The sequence below is a fragment of the Cryptomeria japonica genome, chromosome 5 (genome assembly GCF_030272615.1).
Source record: "Cryptomeria japonica chromosome 5, Sugi_1.0, whole genome shotgun sequence".
NCBI lineage: Eukaryota > Viridiplantae > Streptophyta > Pinopsida > Cupressales > Cupressaceae > Cryptomeria > Cryptomeria japonica.
In genome coordinates this window covers 201,429,706-201,448,546 of record NC_081409.1, presented here as the reverse complement: position 1 = coordinate 201,448,546, position 18,841 = coordinate 201,429,706, and the positions used below count along the sequence as shown (strand labels likewise).

The 18,841-nt window shown below is 37.0% G+C and overlaps 1 protein-coding gene across 2 annotated transcripts in view; it reads right to left on the bottom strand.

Annotated features, from left to right (window-relative positions):
• Positions 1-9,867: 9,867 nt before the first annotated feature.
• The window catches only part of LOC131043071 (probable L-ascorbate peroxidase 6, chloroplastic/mitochondrial), a 31,551-nt gene continuing 22,577 nt past the window's right edge, over positions 9,868-18,841 (bottom strand). Inside the window, exons 11-12 of one of the 2 annotated variants that reach the window (XM_057976418.2) lie at positions 10,674-10,760; positions 9,868-10,382 (exon numbers count right to left, since the gene is read on the bottom strand). In XM_057976418.2, the coding sequence (XP_057832401.2) occupies positions 10,230-10,382; positions 10,674-10,760 (240 nt within the window). In that variant the 3' untranslated portion in view covers positions 9,868-10,229. Of the gene's footprint in view, positions 10,501-10,673; positions 10,761-18,841 lie in introns of both variants that reach the window. The other variant, XM_057976419.2, reaches the window with a different exon arrangement.

Here is an 18,841-nt window from a genome sequence, read left to right as displayed (position 1 = left end):
CCACTTGAAAGCCCCAAAATTGAGTGAGCCTATTCTTGACCAAGGGGGGTATATTTAAAAAGAAAACCTTAGATTTCAAAACATTAACTTGCTGACTGGAAAAAGAAGAGTAATCAATAATAATCTTCTTGATAACTCTGGCCTCTGTCAAAGAGGCAAAACCAAACAGAAGAGTATCATCCATGAAAAGACAATGGGATTGAGAAGAAGGGTAATCATCTATTTTAATACCACTCCACTGACCAGATGCTCTAGCATCAGAAATGGCCCTACTTAAAGCCTCTGCCAAAAGTATGAACAAAAAAGGGGAAAGAGGAAAGAGGATCCCCTTGCCTATCCCCTCGAGAGGAAGAAAAAAACCCAGAAGGGGAGCCATTAATGAAAACTAAAAAACGAGCAGAAGAGATGCAAGAAAAGACTCATTTAATCCAACTATGAGCAAACCCAAAGAGAGTCAAAACAACAACAAGAGACTGACAGTTAACCCGCTCATAAGCTTTAAGCATGTCAAGTTTAAGAATCATAGCCAAAGTCTTTTGTCGCGAAATGGAATGCAGAATCTCATGGGCTACAATCTCACCCTCCGATGTTTCCCTATCAGGCACAAAGCCACCTTGATCAATGGAAACAATCTTGGGAAGGAGCCTAGCCAACCTAACCGAAATTGCCTTGGTAACAATCTTATATAAAGTATTACAAAGAGCAATAGGGCAAAAATCAAAAAAGGAGCTAGGATTATCCACTTTAGGAATAATGGAAATAAGAGTAGTGTTAAGTTCCTTCAAAATAGTTTTATTCCGCTAGACTCTTCCAAGGCTAATAAGACATCATTCCCCACAAAGTCCCAACACTTTTGAAAAAATAGAGTCGTAAACCCATCCGAACTTGGGGCCTTTTCCGGATGCATGGAAAAGACCACACCCCTTAATTCATCCAAAGAGAAAGGAGACATAAGCACCCTATTATCCTCCTGATTAACTAGAGGGGGGACCGAATTAACAAAGGTATTATCTAAGGAAAAGGGCTCAGTCGAGAGCAGAGACTTAAAGAAATTTACTGCTTCAGAAGCAATATCATCCTCATCTGATAAACTCTTGCCATTAGAATCAATAATATAGGATATTATATTGAGTTGTCTCCTAAGCTTAGTTGAAGAGTGAAAAAAATTGGTATTCCTATCCCCCTCTGATAACCAAAGATCCCTATATTTCTGCCTCCAAAAAGATTCTTCCCTTGCCAGGACTTCCTCCAATTGGGCTTTCAAAAATTTAAGCCTATCAAAGGGCAATGGAGTCATACCCGAGCTCAAATTAATCTTATTAATCTATTCTATTTCCTCCTAAATCCTAGCCTTTTCCCCAAAAATATTCTTAAAATGTAATGAATTCCAACTTCTAATCTTACTTTTCAAAAAAGCCAATTTCTTAACTATCTGAAACATCCTTGATCCATTAACATGTGGAGCAGACACTCACCATTGTTTTAATAAAGGCAAAAAATATTGGTCCCTAAACCACATAGGTTTGAATTTGAAAGGAAGCTTCCTAGGAGCCCTATCCTCAAGAATAGAAAACAATATAGGAAAATGATCTGACCCAGTAAAAGGTAAAACTGAGGAAAAAAGTCCTGACCAGAATTTATAACCAATTGCCAAATACCAAGAACCGGTCCAATCTTTCAGCAATTTGACAAAAATCTTTTCGCATATTAGTCTGGGTGAAAGGACCATTTTGAGGTTTACAGTCAATTAAATTCAAATTACTGATAAAGAGGCAAAAATCAGTAATAATGTGCTTATTAGGAATGAGCCCCCCAGCTTTCTCTTCCAGACAAGAAATTGCATTGAAATCACCCCCAAAAATCAAGAAGGCATCCAACAAAGGATAAGCAATCAAGGCTAAATTCTCCCAAAGTTTCCTTTTTTCCACCACCCCAACAGGACCATAAACATTAAAAAGCCAGAATTTAGTACCCGATAGCCTACTCTTAACTAATCCAAGCATCCAATTGGATGAAGAGGCAACCAAGGAGAGATCCACAGTAGAACCTTTCCAAAGAAAAGCAAGCCCTCCTGAAGCCCCTAAAGAGGGAGAGGCGCAAAATTTCCAAGATCTCCAAGAAGAAAATAACAAATCTACAGAAGTTAAATTTAATTTAGTTTCTTGCACCATCACAATATCACACTTCATTAAGTCCAATTGGGACTTAATCAAGTGTCTTTTCTTAGGGGCATTTAAGCCCCTAACATTCCAAGATATAATCTTCATTGGCCCAGAGCAGAGGCATTGGCTCCCCTCTTTTCACAAGTAGAAGTCTGAGAGACCTTTCCCTCAACAAACTCCTTTTGAAGGCTCCTTTTAAAAGCCAAGGCTCTTGTAACCGGCGGACTAAAAGGATTTTTGGACCTCTTCCTTTTGGAATAATCCAAAGAAGAAAGAAGAGGTGATTGGATACCCGCATCAATCTCCAATTGAGTCTTAACATGTTTAGGCTTACGGCCCCTCTTTGTAGGAGTACAAAAAGGAGAAGCAGGGGAGAGTGGGGACTGAATCAAAGGTAAACCATTGGAACCTAGAGGAGTAGTTCCAACAAGGGCCTTATCCTTGCCTTGATCCAAGACCTCATCCCCAATAGAATTCAAAGGAACCCCAAGAACAGAAGGAACCAAAGCCCTTTCCGGATTGAGCAATTAAAAAGGGTTATTAATAGGGAAAGCAGATAAATCATTATCCAACCTACCTAAATCAGTTGTAATCGAGGTTATTATTTTGTCAGCCAGTTCAGAATTTAAAACAATGTTATTACTACTAACAATATTTTGCACTTGAGCAATAAGATGATCATCCGGAGCGATAAGAGGACTGTCAATATCTTGAGGGAACTCATTAGTCATCTTAACCAACCTAGTAGGACTAACAAGGAAAGGATAGCCCTTAACAGTCGACTTATCTTTTTCCAGACCCACACATTTTGAGGACAAATTGCCAACAACTTTAGACAAGAGATTAACATTATCCACACAGGTGTCCTTATCAAAACCCAAGACTTGTGAAGGAACGGAGCAATTAGTTAAATCTGGATTAATTCCAGTTGAAACATTTTTATCCAAAGGAGGAATAACAGATGAAATATGAAAATCCTTTAAAGCAGTTTGCACATTATTCCAAGAAAAAAATTCAAGATTTCTATCAACAGAAGAATCAAGAGTTCTAGAAACAAATTTAATCTTTTTCATATCAAAAAACAAAGCCGAGTCCATAACAACTGAAGTAAAAGCAAACTCCATTGTATTCTTAACAAGATTTTGACGCCAAATACCAGCAGGGAACCGGATGTTACAAGTTCGAGCAGGGGAAACATTCACAACAACTAGAACACAAATTTTAACCAAAAAGTAGCCATCCTCAAAAGCATAATGCGACAAAAACTTGTCAAAAGAATCCCCAATTTTCCTTAAAATATTAGACTCAACAAATTTAGAAGGCAACTGATGGTGTTTAAACCAGGAAGGAACCTGTTTGGAAGGAACCCAAGAGGGCTCGAAGAAGGGCTTCCAAATTTCTATAAAAACCAAATTTTTACCCAACCAAAAAACGAGACCTCTAAAGCCTTATCCCTAGCTTCAGAAGTATCAAACACAATGATGAAAGAACTTGCAAATAAGACTTGAAAGTACAAGGTACCATACCGGTGTGGATGGATCTTACACTGTAGCTTTGAAAGAGGAATGGTGTCACCCCAAACCTAGATAATGATCGCCAGTGCCTAAAGATCACGAGCCTTCTTTCCCAAAGTAGCATCAGAGACATCAATCGAGGGTACCAGAAGCCATACAAAGTACGAATTCAAAGACATCTCAAAATTCGACAAAGGGCGAACAAATTCCCCCGAAATTTCCTTCAGCGAAGAAGAATGTAAAACACTTGACGTCTGCTTTGCAGAAGCAACCCTAGGTTCTGCATTTGCTGTCCCATGTCGTGCCTTATTAACAGCTTGGGAATCCCTAATATTTCTAGCCCCTGAGCCATGTCATCGAACACCAAGAGCCTTTGACCCCATGTTTTAGCTTCGTCCCTCACTCTTTCGAAAAAACCCCTGAAAATAACCAGAAGATGGGAAAGAACGGAAATCTCACCTGACATTTTTAACCCAAGGAAAACCTTCATTACCCACGCAAGAAACATGGTGAGGAAGACCAGAGGAAACATTTTGTCGGACATCCATAGCCACCCATTGCCTGCTCCGAAAAACCCATTGAGGCAGATGGTCCATATTGGTGCCAAATGGATCCTCGAGAGGATGCAGATCAGTTGCCGCTCATCTCCCCAACCAAACTTCGAGACCTCTTCCTACATGGTGAAAATTCGCAACCCAAAAATTCACTCCTCAATTCCAGTTAAACTTAACTTTTTTCAAATCTTGTAACTCTATTTATATATTTAATTCTTTACATTTATAAATATATAATTCAATAGGCTTCTCTCTACCTCTTAGTTTATTTTAGATAAATTTTCTTATGATAGGTAGGCTAGTTTTAATACTTTTATTAATTAAATTAATATTACTTTTTAAAAATATGAATATTAGTAGTTGGTTTATTTATTTATGATTTGTTTTATAGTTTATTTTTTACAAGTATATCTTGATTGTGTTTTAATTTTTTAGTATTTTGGTATGTCAAATTTGAAATAATTTTTGTTAGCACACTCATACTATTACTCCAATTAAAATTATAATAGACATAATTAAATTTAGAACAACATAATTAAGTATAAAAGTAAACTATATAGAGAGATTAACTCAAATCAAAATCATCAAAATAAAAGACAACAATTTTTTTCGTTATTTTTTGTACATATATTCTCCAATGAAAAATAAGAATAGAGCATTAGAAAAATAAGAATCTCATATAAGGCATTACACCTACACAAGTGTTTTCTTTGGTTGTTGTTTAGGATCTAAGTCCTATTTTTATTCTCTAACATAATTGGCTATAGAGAAATCATAGGATTTTTCAAGATCATCAAACCCTTCTCGTTTAATTTTGACAAAAGATTTAAATCTTTCGATTCAGGAATATGTTATCCCCAAATGTTCCTTTCAAGAAGTCAATTTACCTTTTGACTCTGAAATTTCTTGTATTCTAGGTATATCTTCTTCTACAAATTATCTTATTTTTTATGTTGATCAATTCAATAGCTCTAGATAATTGAATGGGTTTGGTAGATGGTTTCTTTCTCTAGGTTCTTTGAAAATTAATTTTGATGGATCCTCCAGAGGTAACTTAGAGGCTATAAAAATTAGTGGAGTGGAGGCTTGATTCATTTCTTATTTTCTACTTTTGTGAAATAACATTCTTAATCAAATACTAATAACATTTCTTGGCAGTTGGCTTCCATTGTCGAGTAGATTCTATGTCTAGTTTCTAATTTTGACTCTGTTTCTTTTATTCATATCCCTAGAGAATGGAATATGATGGCTTACTATCTAGTTAAATAGGATTTTGGCAATGTAGATAAATGGAATGTCATGGATTGACCTAGTCTTTATCCTTGGATAAATCCAAGGTGCTTCTCCAATTTATTCATCATGAGTGGTATTAATTTATCCAAATTGTTGGTCCATTACCTTAGAAAACTAGATCTAGGCAGCTAACTGATGAATCCAGGACCTCTAAAGTCTGAAAAAACAAAGAACTCTAATTAGAAGGATGACCAAGATACAAATATGATTGCCAAGGTGCCAATTTGGTATCACAAGTTTGTATTGATCTAATGAGTCTAAAACCAATGATAGTAGCATTGTAATGGACCTAAGTGATGTCAAATTTAACGCTGAAACTAACAAGTTACAGGTCTGACTTAATGTCTAAATTTCCAGTAAAAAAACGTAGCAAGAACCCAAAAAATGCAAGGATAAGCCCACAAAAATGCAGGATTATTTGAAAAAAATGCAGTATCCCTCTAGCAAATGCATAGAAAGATCTAACAGATATACATAAATATCTTATAGATATGCAAAATGATCTGATAGATATGCAGCAATACAGTGATAGATATGCAACAGAACTTGACAAATATGCAGTAGGATCTAATAGATACACAATATCACCTAACAAATAAACAACAAAACCTAATAGACATGGAGGATCTCTGAGAAACACAAATCTAGTGAAATTTTATCTAAGTTTGTCAAAAAAGTGACCATATTTGAATGTTTTATGATCAATATGGCAAGAAAACACATCAAGCAAGAGAATACACTTGCCTTTAGCTATTTTGAGACTCTCTAAACTCCAAAATGGGTGATGTTAGAAGGAGAGTCGTAGAATGGGGCCCAAGGCAAATTTGATAAATAGGCTTCACCATATAAAGACAATCATAAGCATGCACACCCTAAGGTCAAAAGGATGTCACTTGACTAGGCCCCAATGATAAAATGCCTATCCAAAGTCAATAGCTAGAGGTCTGGTGGCATGGGCCCAATAACATAAGCCCAGTTGACAACTAGCTCACCTTTCCTCTTACCTCGAAAGATTTATAAGAAACCTTATAGCATGAGGAATTTATATCTTAAAATGGAAGGTACATGTGGAATGTCTCTAGGGTATGATTTGCATCCCTTCCACCAATCAAGTGATGTCATAGGCTAGGATCTAAACACAAAATGGTTCATAGTAAGGGCTCCAAGACCATCAATGTTTGGGACAATAGCACATTGAGGTTTAGTATATGTCAATCAATCTTTATGCAGTTAGACCTAAACCCTCATCCAATGTGGCATGCATCACCATGAAACACAAAGGAAATGGTTGTTAAGGCATCACCAATTTTAACTCGAGCTTTCACTTTTGTCCCTTTATATAGCCCGTTGGAGATTGTGTGCTTGAGGTCAAACCCTGAGGTGATGAAATCCCCAAGCAAACCTCCTACTAAAATAAAAAATGGGTGTCATTACACATTACTCTTGCACCCAAGGTCTAGGGGTTAAAATTTACTTGCATTTGTTTCAGCTTCTCTAAAAAACGGTTAAATTTTATGTCAAAACTTTTGTTGATCGACTTGGATCCAATGGTGAGGTAAGTTTTTTTTGTGAAACCTTCCCCCTCTTCCCCCACCAAAACCCTCAAATGAATTCACATCAAAAACCCTTTTGATCCAACATTTTTCAAAAGCCCAAATCTGCAAACAACCCATCATAATAGAAAACCCAAAACCATCACATTTGTAATGGACAACTTGCAAAACCCTCATATCTTGCCATGTCTTTCATTCCCTCATGAAAGGCCATAGACTCAAACTTAAACAAGATTTTTTCAACCTAGGATTATCCAACCACAACCATGGCTCTAATACCAAATTAAATGAAACTTGCAGTCACATAATGACAATTTCTACATAACCCAAAAGAGAAATGTGTGCAAACAAGTACTTACAATCCATATGCAAGAGAAACGATAACATACCCATCAAGAGATGACACAAGATATACTATGGGAAAACCCTCAAGCAGGAAAAACCCAACCTCCAAAAACATCCATGACTCGTTTATTATTATGCAATAAATATTACAATATAACTTTAGAGTATCCATGAATACATCTAAATCATTAAACCTCCTCAATGCACTAAGTTTGAACACATTTATTATTATTTTTTCAATATTAAATTAAATGCATTATCCCAATATGAGACCCACATTAAATATATTTTCCAGTGACATGCACATTAAATATATTTTCCGATGTTACATACAACATATAAAGTGGTCCCAAGAATGTTAAATCCTAGTGATGCAGACCCATCTAGGTCCTCCTAGGTGCACCACACATAATAATAAATAAATAAACATAAATATTATGCATAGTGTTCAACACCTAATTCCTAACAAGGTAGACAACTGGATTCTTTCAATCTCATATATCTTCAACACAAAAAATCCACACTCAAACTCATCCAGATCAAACAATCTATATGTTGTCTCCGGAAAAACATAATCATCAATGTCGGCCAAGACAGAGATCTAAAATAGGTCTCTACTAAACATTTCGACGGTGGTAAGGAAAGAGAAGTAGACCTCATTACAGCGTTCCTCAACAACCATATCAACATGCTACGAACATCGCCAAATCCGAACCCAAAATATTATTTGCACGCTATACAACTGTCGTTACACATCTTCAACGTCCTAACCAAAAACCTCGACTTCCGGACCAATCCGGACCCAAGAATAGCACTGAGCAACACATCTTCCGAAAAGCCAAAACATCCAAAAAATTCAAGAAACCTCCAAACGCTCAATATCATCTCATACATGCACTACTGCTCAACATACCACAACCTTTACCACATCCGGACCACAGGATTTGACATCAATGACAACATATAACATAATTTTAACATAGGGAACATAAAGCATTGCCATCGTGGAATTTGATTTGATAAGCTTTCTCAAATATTGAACTACCCCTAGAAAACTCCTTGCCTCATTACCAATTGCCATTAGGGAACATAAACCATTGCAATTGTGGAATTTGATTTGATAAGCTTTTTCAAATATTGAACTACCCCTAGAAAACTCCTTGCCTCAAACACAATGAAAGTCTTGGACCACTTCAAAATGGTTTTCACTTTCATTAAATGCTATCACTTCAAAATGACTTTCACTTTCACTAAATTCCTAACAGTAGTTGGATCGCTGTCTAATAAATTTTGATCTCAATTACTTCATAGACTTAGCTAATATTTGATCTCAAACTTAAACAACCATTTGGTGTATTTGGTGACAGCCCTTTTAAAAAGTTAAGAGAATATTTGCCTATGTAATCAGCAATATGAATATAAACAACAAAAGTCTATTTTCTTGCTCTCTATATCTATATAATGTCCTTAAGTAAAAAATAGTTTTTGTCTGTTTTTCTACAATTTCTTACAATTTTGTTTTAAATCCAATTTTTCCCTGATTGTTCCCATTTTTTTCACAAAATCTTATACTTTTGGTTTGCCGATTTTTTCCCCAAACGATTTTTGCTGCTATGGTATTGACCATTCAATTTAGACAGAGGCAGGATGCTTGGCCAAAGCATTAGCATTTCTATTTATGATCTTTTGGACAACAATAACAATCACCTCTTTCAAATTTAACATGCAGTGTTGTAGAAGGTTACTTGAAGATCAACAGCATAACCTAAACACCACTAATACTCGTGTAGACGAGATAGAAGATACTTGTGAGTCTTTGGGTTCTTGTCTCTGTATTGTGTGTGAGGCTCCAAAACATACATCCATCAATGGATCTTGAATGGGATAACGAAATTGATAGGCACTTGTCTTAGTTTTCAGGGTGTTGATTGACTGTATTTCTTTTCCTATGCTTCTTTGTGATAGTGACATTTATACCCATTTAATTTAATAATATTTTTTAATTTTGGTAAAAACAAAAACAAAAAATCATCTGTAATCTTGTTATTAATTATTTCCTTATTATTTTGAACTTGTTTCAAACATGTCATTTCATTTAATCAAAAGCCCTCTTTGCCAAGTGTTCCAGAAATGATTGGCCATTTCTATCATAATCAACAAAAATTATTTGAGTTATAATAATAAAAAATTATTACATGTCTGAGCTTTTGCCAATGGGTATCAATATTGCATGGTGGGCAGGCTTGAAATACTACCATTAGCTAGCAACATCTTGCTTGGCATTTTCTTCCTAACACTCTGTGTGACTGTGAACAGAAAACAAGTCAGAAAATTGTTCCTACTGCTGTAAGTACTCTTAACATGATGTTATTAGTAAGATTTTTCCTTTCAAAGTCCTTTAGGTAAAAGGTAAGGGATCAATCCCTTTGTTGATGTACAATCAAGATAATGGTTAACATGAAAATATGACTTGCATATGAAAGTATTTCAATTACAGAGAGGTAACTTTGATATATTTCCCAATCCATGGATTAGGATCAACAAATTCATTTGGTGGTCAATACATAAAGATTTCATTGACCATAAATTGAAATACTCTAGCGCTTCATTCCCTGAAACATGTAATATTATTTCAAAAAGCATGATGCAAAGAGAGTGAATCTTCCACATGCAAATGCATAGTAATAACCACAAATATCATGTCCATAAAACATGCACTTAATGACGTTGTTCTTTAGACTGTAATAATAACATTGCAACTTCCAAAAAGGCACTTCCTCACTTTGACTGGGAGAAATACACTGCCATTCAATTACCGTACAGGTATGACAAAACTGCCAGAACCCCTATGAAAATAATTATATTGAGAAAATAATTAGATTGAAGAGGCTTATCTGGGCTCCCTCCAACAGCTAGATATTCAGCACGCATTTTCGCCTTCATTGAATCAGATATCTCCTTCTGCACTCAAATATGAGGGGTCATTCCCCTATACTTGTATCTCCTTATTAACTTTACCTATTATTAGTTCCTTGGAAATCTTGTGGAATAAAAATTCACATAGGATGATGGTCTAAGCCTGCATACCATGAAACATTTTAATACAGAACCATATATTCAAAGGAAATAAGATGGGAACTTGTATGAGATTGCATACCCACAAAGGAAGGAATATTCCCTTTGATCTCTGACTTTTGTGATGGCAATCACAATAGAAAATATAGGAGCAAATAGTAAAAAAATTGTACTTACACTGCTTTCACTTCCCCCAGTGGAGTATTTGGCAGCTACAAACTTTTCCCCAACTGGTGTTTCACGACCATCTGCAATAGAAATCCCCTGCATTGTACATCCTCAAAAATTTAGACGATCCATAGCAGCAACATAACTTCTAATTGTCATGCAAAGAAAGTAAGATGTGTTCAACTTTTGAATAGAACTTTTTAATCTGCTTATATTAATTTCTGGACATCACCAAATGGATGGATACATAGAAGTGGTGTGGTTAACCATGTAGATACCTACCAATAAATATAGATTCCTACAGGCAAACATATTAAACTCAACTTAGCCAATCTTCTCATTAGTACCTTAAGAATTTGGTTAATTTGCAAAAGTACAATGTTAAAAGATCTCTATTAAATAACTTGCAATAGATTTTTTATCAAAGAACATTAAAATATCAAGAAACCTTAGAACTGTTAAGAAGGTGTGTTGTACACCTTGCATAATAATATTTTGTCATTATTGTAATATTGGACCTTCATGGAATGGCAGACCACATTAAATAGGAACCTTGAGATTCCCCTCCTAAAATTGATCATGCTGCTTGGAATGTCATCTATAACGTGGGAGTCACGTTGTGTTAAGAGCATCTATAACATGGAAGTTACATTGTAAGAGAACTTATGTTGAAGGTTACAAAGACATTGGGAAAAGGTGGTCCCATTATGCAAACTCTTAGGGATTTGACTAATTTCCTAGAATTCCAATTGCAAGAGACTTATATCAATCTATAACTTATACTCAATTCTTTAGTTGCCACAAATGAGTGTATGGTATAGTGACAATATTCTTAAGGGAAAGTTGTATCAATGCAAATGTGGACTTATCTTGATGTTATGTAAGAATGACATCACCAATAATTCTGATAAACTCTTAATTCACTGCTAGAATACTTGCCATAAAATAGGAATTAACTTTGATCAACAATATCAACTATGTAGAACAATATATATATCTGCAAATGTCTTGCTACCACGATGTTAATGAAACTAATATGCAATTGTAAAACAATGGAGATTGTCTTTGATCTTCAATAATCAACTTTATATCCCAATTTCTTAGGAACAAGATCGGTCTGAATGAGATATGTCTTATACAATCTGAATGTGATTAGAAAGCTTGTTTAATACTTGCAGATGTTATGAAACTTGTATTGAACTAAATATCGAACAAGATAAAGAGATGAATATTGTCGATATAATATATTGATCAAGTTTAGAACAATATTACCATTTCTGATATATGTCTTTAAGATCATGCACTAACTTTATATAAGTCTGCCTTCTATAGGCTTTGAACTTGTCTGCTTTGCCTGATTGAAAATTCTATATGTATGTGGTCGGTCATAAAGCTCTTCCTGATTTATATATTAAAAATATATGCTTCCATGTCATCAATCTTTGCTGCTCAATTGAGCCTTTCAGATTTAAGGTAATAATAAAATATAAAATCTTCCACATATCCCCCTCTCAGTGGTTTACAAGTGCCTTTTATACCTTCATGTCTCCATGTAGAAAGGCATCCCTTTGAATGGACATAGCCTTTCAGTATGCCACCCCTTAGTCGCACCTTTTGCATTTTTATTTATGTCTTCATCATTAATCTCACCCTTTAATGATTATTATGCTTTACTAATAATCTTTTCTTTTAGAAGAAATCGAACTCTCTTCTCCTTGCTTTGTCTCCGGTCAACATATCTTTAAAGGACCACACCACCTAAGTATGAGTTCGTACATACTAATTGTTTATAGCCGTTTCCTTCTTAAATTGTTGTCTAATCATATCTATCGCTGCATATATTGTTCATATGTTTTGATCGCTGACTTGCTTCTTTGGAGATGATCACTGTCTTTGCTTATTTATCAATAGAGCTGTCCATTATGAGCGATGCCTCTAACACTCAAGTTGCTGCTTATTGTTTTTTAATTGCTGCATCCTATATTTAAGTCCATGCTCTCCTCATTAGACACCGCTCCCTTAACATGGCAAATATTATATATATTAATGTTTCCAAACAGGATTGGCCTTCATGAATTTTGTCTTGGGTACCATAGTCTTTGCTATAGCAAATCATCAATGACAATTTATCAACAGTTTCTAATTCCACTAAGCAGTCAGATTGGGTTCCTGTTGATGTGTTTTTTATGCACATGCGAACACAGAATAAAATACCGAAGTATCTTATCCTCTCTTGAACAAAGTTCCCGACTGCTGAAGATCTTGCTGAAGGATCAGTCGGAGTAAATCCAAGGTTCTGTTATGTAGGATCTCTACATGTGGATAAGCTCTATGTGGTATGATGTGATTTGCTGGAATCACAAGGGGACTTACACTCAATGACCTGAACGTCTGATTTGCTGGAATCACAAGTCCTATTAACTAACTGGAAGACAAACAAATGGCAAAAGATGTAGGGTTCAGGAAGTCTACTCTACTATCTAGAATGCGAGAAGATGGATGAATGACTAGGTGGAGTCCTACTGGGCTAGGTCTCACCATCAAGTTGAACAATTCAACACCAACTCAGTGCGATCTTTTGGGGATGCTTCCAATATGTTCAAATCGTACACCATCCGACAATAATCACCATTCAAGATAATGCATGAACAATAGACATGTAACGACTTAAGATTAAGCTCATTTTATGCCAGTTGACCACGCAAGGCGCACTTACAATCAGTAAGAGGCTAGTGGTATGGACTAGACAGATTCCACACAAGTGGATTCAACAATTTTCTTCACTCAATCTAATCATCTATCATCAAAAATGAAGATTCAACAAGAGACCATGCACATTGCAAAGAAACAACATATTCCACCATATCTTCAATGAAAATAAGTCTTTACAATTAAGGCAACAATGTCTTGCCTTCTCTTCTTAATCTACTCTAATTGCTATTCTACTATTCTGGCCTCTATTTACTAACTATTAACTATTAGCTGACTATTGACTAACTATCAGCCTTTACAAATGAGGAGCCAGGGCTTATATAGCGCCCTCAATACAATTTAATGGCTTAGATCAATTTGAGATCAATGGCCGAGATTTTACAATGAAAACCCTAATTAGGGTTTGTTACAACAAACTCAATTCTGGTCAATGAAATAATTGTATTATTTGGACACATGTCTTCTCTGGAATATTCGACCAATAGAGAACCGGGGTAGGTACATCAAAGTTTGTGCCATCTCCCATGAGTCAGGTACATTGAATCTGGACACGCTAAGGTGGACCAATCCGACTGGAGGAGTGATGACTGGGATGCCACCTTTTCTGACACTTGTAACTTGGTAGATATTCAATTTGATGTTGCTGAGAAGCTAGCTTTAATTAACTCTTTTGAAACTGTCTGCTTCTTCAACGAACCCTTGCTTTAACTTCCTTTGTCTTCGATGTGCAGGATGGATGGTGTACCTTTCCTTCGAATGCTGGACTAGAAGAGGTTGTCCCTGATGATGCTGGACCGGAGAAGGCCATCCTTGATGATGCTGGGCTAGAGAAGGTCCTCCTTGTTGATGCCAGACTGGAGAAGGTCGCCTTTTAACTGCAAGACAAACAAAAAGATGATTAAGGACACATAATAAATTCATCTCAACATAGCATTTTATACCTTAAATCATCAACAAGAAGACATCAAAATTAAGTTTGTTCAAGAGTCTTTCCAGGGACAGGCCCTATAAGAATTTCGCCCTGGACCCTCTGGAAGGGTCAGGAGCGAATTTTGCACTTTTGGACAAATTCCATCATGTCTCTATTCCAAAATACCTTCCAAGGCAAGCATACACTAGTCTTTTCTCCACCTAGGCTTGGCAATCCATTTCTTGATCGTCATTGTGAGCAATTTAGGTGATATTGGGAATTTCGCTCTGGACCCTTTGGAAGGGTCAGGAGCGAAATCCAAGCTTTAGGTCTCAATTCCTCATCTCCTTCACTTCAATTCATCTTGCAGGGCAAAGTAACATCATTTCAACCTCAACTACGCCTTAGGACTCCTAGTCTTGACTTGACACAAGGAGCAAATAGGCAGATGAAGAATTTCGCTCTAGACCCTCTGGAAGGGTCAGGAGCGAAATTCACCTTTTAGCTCAAAATTCACACTTTTGAAGGTCAAACATCTTTCCAAGGCATTCCAAATAGCTTCTCTCACCCTTGTCCAGGCCTGACTTAGCACAAAACTTGGAGGATAAGATGGTTTTAGGGTTTTTCGCTCTGGACCCTTTGGAAGGGTCAGGAGCGAAAATCACCTTTTAGGCTTATTCCTCTATCATTTCAAGTTGCATTCACCTCAAAAGGCTAGAAAACACTTCTCCTCTCACGTCCATCCCAAGTTTGACTTGATTTTGCAAGGGAAAATAGGTGTTTGAAGAATTTTCGCCCTGGACCCTTTGGAAGGGTCAGGAGCGATTTTCATCATTTGGCTCAATTCCTTCAAACTTGATAATTATTGACCATTCAAGGACATGCCTAAAGACACCTCTAATCTTGACCCACACTAGACTTGGCATAAATTTGAGGGAAAAGATAGGTTTTGAGAAAATTCGCTCTGGACCCTTTGCAAGGGTCAGGAGCAATTTTCAAGTTTTCTAGCATGTTCCTCCATCATTTCATCTTGAATTCACCTCACAAGGCAAGGAAACACCTCTCTTCTCTCATCCAACCCAAGTTTGACTTGATTTTGCAAGGAGAAAAGGTGATTTTAAGATTTTCGCTCTGGACCCTTTGGAAGGGTCAGGAGCGAATTTCTTCCTTTAGCCCAAAATCATCATTTCTGGAGACAACAACCAACTCAAGGGCAATCTCAAGGGCATCTTTCACCTTGGCCTAGGCATGGTTTAGCATAAATTTGAAAGGAATATGTAAATTTTAGGATTTTCGCTCTGTACCCTTTGGAAGGGTCAGGAGCGAAAATCTTGTTTTAGGGTTATTTCCTCATCCTTTCAACTTCAAATCACCTCCAAGACCATGAACACCATGCCTCACTCCTCTCCAGGGAATAAAAACCAAAAAATTGACTTGATTTGCAAGGAAAAAAGGGTGATCCTAGGAATTTCGCTCTGGACACTTTGGAAGGGTCAGGAGCGAAATTCTCATTTGGCTTCAAAATTTGCATTCTTGGCGACCAAAATCCACTCTAAGGCAATATAAATGACTTCTCGCACCCTTGTCCAAGCAATATAAATGACTTCTCGCACCCTTGTCCAAGTTTAACTTTGCTCAAATTTTGGAAGAAAAGATGGTTTTTAGGATTTTCGCTCTGGACCCTTTGGAAGGGTCAAGAGCGAAAATCACTTTTAGGCTCAATTCCTTCATCTTTCATGGTTTCTAGCAACTTAAAGTCACTCTCAGGGGAAACTTCTCCTTGATTTTACCTTATCCCACACTTGATCTAGCAAAAAATTGATAGCAAAGAGAGGTTTTGAGAAAATTCGCTCTGGACCCTTTGGAAGGGTTAGGAGCAAAAATCTCATTCTTGACCAAAAATCATCATTCTTTCAACTTGAAACTTCTTTGCAAGGTAGAATTTCATCCTTCATCGCCCTAGGAACAAGGTTTTAAGCCCAAGAAAGGTCAAAAGGTAGGCTTGTAAGGAATTCCGCTCTGGACCCTTTGGAAGGGTCAAGAGCGAAATTTCCTTTCCTGGCTAAAATCCTTCATTTTCATAACTTCCAAGCATCCCCAAGGATTCCAAAATGTCAATTCTCTCCTTCAACATGCCTTGGTCATCAAGATTTTGCCAAACAAGGAAAGAAATGCCTCTTAGAGAGATTTTCACTCCTGACCCTTCCAAAGGGTCAGGAGCGAAAATCTTGACTTGGGCTAGATTCTTCATTTTTTCAATTCAAAGCATCTTCAAGAGGCAAAGACAAGCTATCTCCCTTCCATTCAATTCATAAAAGACCAAGAACTTGACCTTCTTCAATGCAAAAATAAGAGTTTTTAGGAATTTCGCTCTGGACCCTTTGGAAGGGTCAGGAGCGAAATTTCCTTTTTGGTCCAAAATCCTTCATTTTTCAATGCTTTCAAACATTTCAAAGGCAACAAGAATGCCCAACCTTCCTTCCAAGATACCCTGCAAATCAAAATTTAGTCAAACTTAGGAGGAAATGAGCTTTAAGAAGATTTTCGCTCTGGACCCTTTGGAAGGGTCAGGAGCGAAAATCTCATTCCAGGCTAGATTGCTCACTTTTCCAACTTCAAACCATCTCAAGAAGCAAACTTAGATCATTTTCCACCTAAGGGACAAGGTTTCAAGCTCAAACAAGGTGGCAAATGAAGTTTATGATGAATTTCGCTCTGGACCCTTTGGAAGGGTCAGGAGCGAAATTCTCCTTTAGGCCAAAATCTTGTTCTTCAAAATCAATCAACTCCATCTCCAGGCAAAAACATATCAATTCATCCTCAAACATGCCTTAGAAAGCAACACTTAGCCAAAATTTGGAAGGAAATATGAGCTACAAAGATTTTCGCTTTGGACCCTTTGGAAGGGTCAAGAGCGAAAATCATGTTTTTGGGCTTGATCCCTGACTTTTCCAACTCTCACCCTCTTTGGGAGGCAAACAAAGATCCTTCCTCATGCATCTCCACCTTGGTCCTGACTTTGTCTAAAGGAAAAATGAGTGTTTTCAAGAATTTCGCTCTGGACCCTTTGGAAGGGTCAGGAGCGAAATTCTCATTCTTGGCTAAAATCTTCACCTCATCCACCTTTACTCACCTCCTGAGGTTAGAACATTCACAAACACCTCCACACATGCCTTAGGAACTAGAAATTTGGCCTTGATAAGTGAGAATTTGAGAATTTGAGGTCTTCAAGGATTTTCGCTCTAGACCCTTTGGAAGGGTCAGGAGCGAAATCCCTATTCTTAGCCAAGATCCTGACTTCATTTTCACATTTCTTCATTCAAACAAGCGTTTTTACCTTCATTGAAGCCTGGGAATGCGTTAGTTCTAGGTTTTGGTCAAAGTAGAATGTCTTATGGAGAATTTCGCTCTGGACCTTTTGGAAGGGTCAGGAGTGAAATTCGCTTTGGACCCTTTGGAAGGGTCAGGAGCGATATTTGACATTTTGGACTCTCCGTCAAGATTATTTTATGGAATATAACATTTAAGTATAAGAAGGAAATGCCACTTATACTTTAAGTTATATTCCATATATACTTCCAGGATGTTTGAGAGTGGTTTCGGACCTCCAGGAGTTATATTGCAAAATCTAGTTTTTGGAGGATTCTTCAGTTTTCCAGACTTTGTCAAATTTCAGGATCAGGACATTCCAGACTTAGCCAAATTTTAGGATCAGGACATTCCAGACTTAGCCAAATTTCAAGGCATTTGAAGATCAGGATGACATTCCAGACTTCATCACTCACCAACTTGACCTAGCTCAAACCTTCAAGAATGATACCCACTCACAAAGCAAGACACAATTAGCAACAAGAGCAAAAATAGGCCCTAAGGAAGACTCTCAAAGAAACCCTAACCTGGAGCACCTATTGACTCCCCTCGCTCAAGCAAAGCCTACCATCCTATTGATCCCCTGGCAACACTCAAAATGCAAAGGCTAATAGACAAACCCTAAACACCTAGAAAGAAAACCCCAGAAAGCAAAAAAAGTAGGGGTCCCCATTTGCAATGGGGTGATGTGTGAATACGTCACAACACACTAAGCAGTCAGATTGGGTTCCCTTGTGCTACTGTCTTGAAAGCTATTATCATTTATAAAGATAATACAAGGAGCTTTCCCTCAACACACTGTTCACTTGTTTGGATTAGGTGGGAACATCATAGTCTCCCCTCCTTGAAATTGCTTTCCCACAAGCAATCTTAGTCCTTCATGTTGATACCAAGGTCCCAATTAAGTCACTAGAATGCCTTAACACATATTCCTTGCTTCATGCGGATGCCAATGAACTCATCAGTTTTGTCAAACTCTATCATTCTATGAAAAAATTCATGCAATTTACTCATCATGTAAACTCCTAGGTCCCAAGATTTGTAGCACCATCTACTCAAAATATAATTAGGTTGAAGACCTGTAACAGTGATCTTTGGATGACCACCAATAAGATACATAATCCAATGTTGCACTAACTCCATAGAAGATGGTCCTTGGAAAAACTCCAACCTTATTATCATAGGA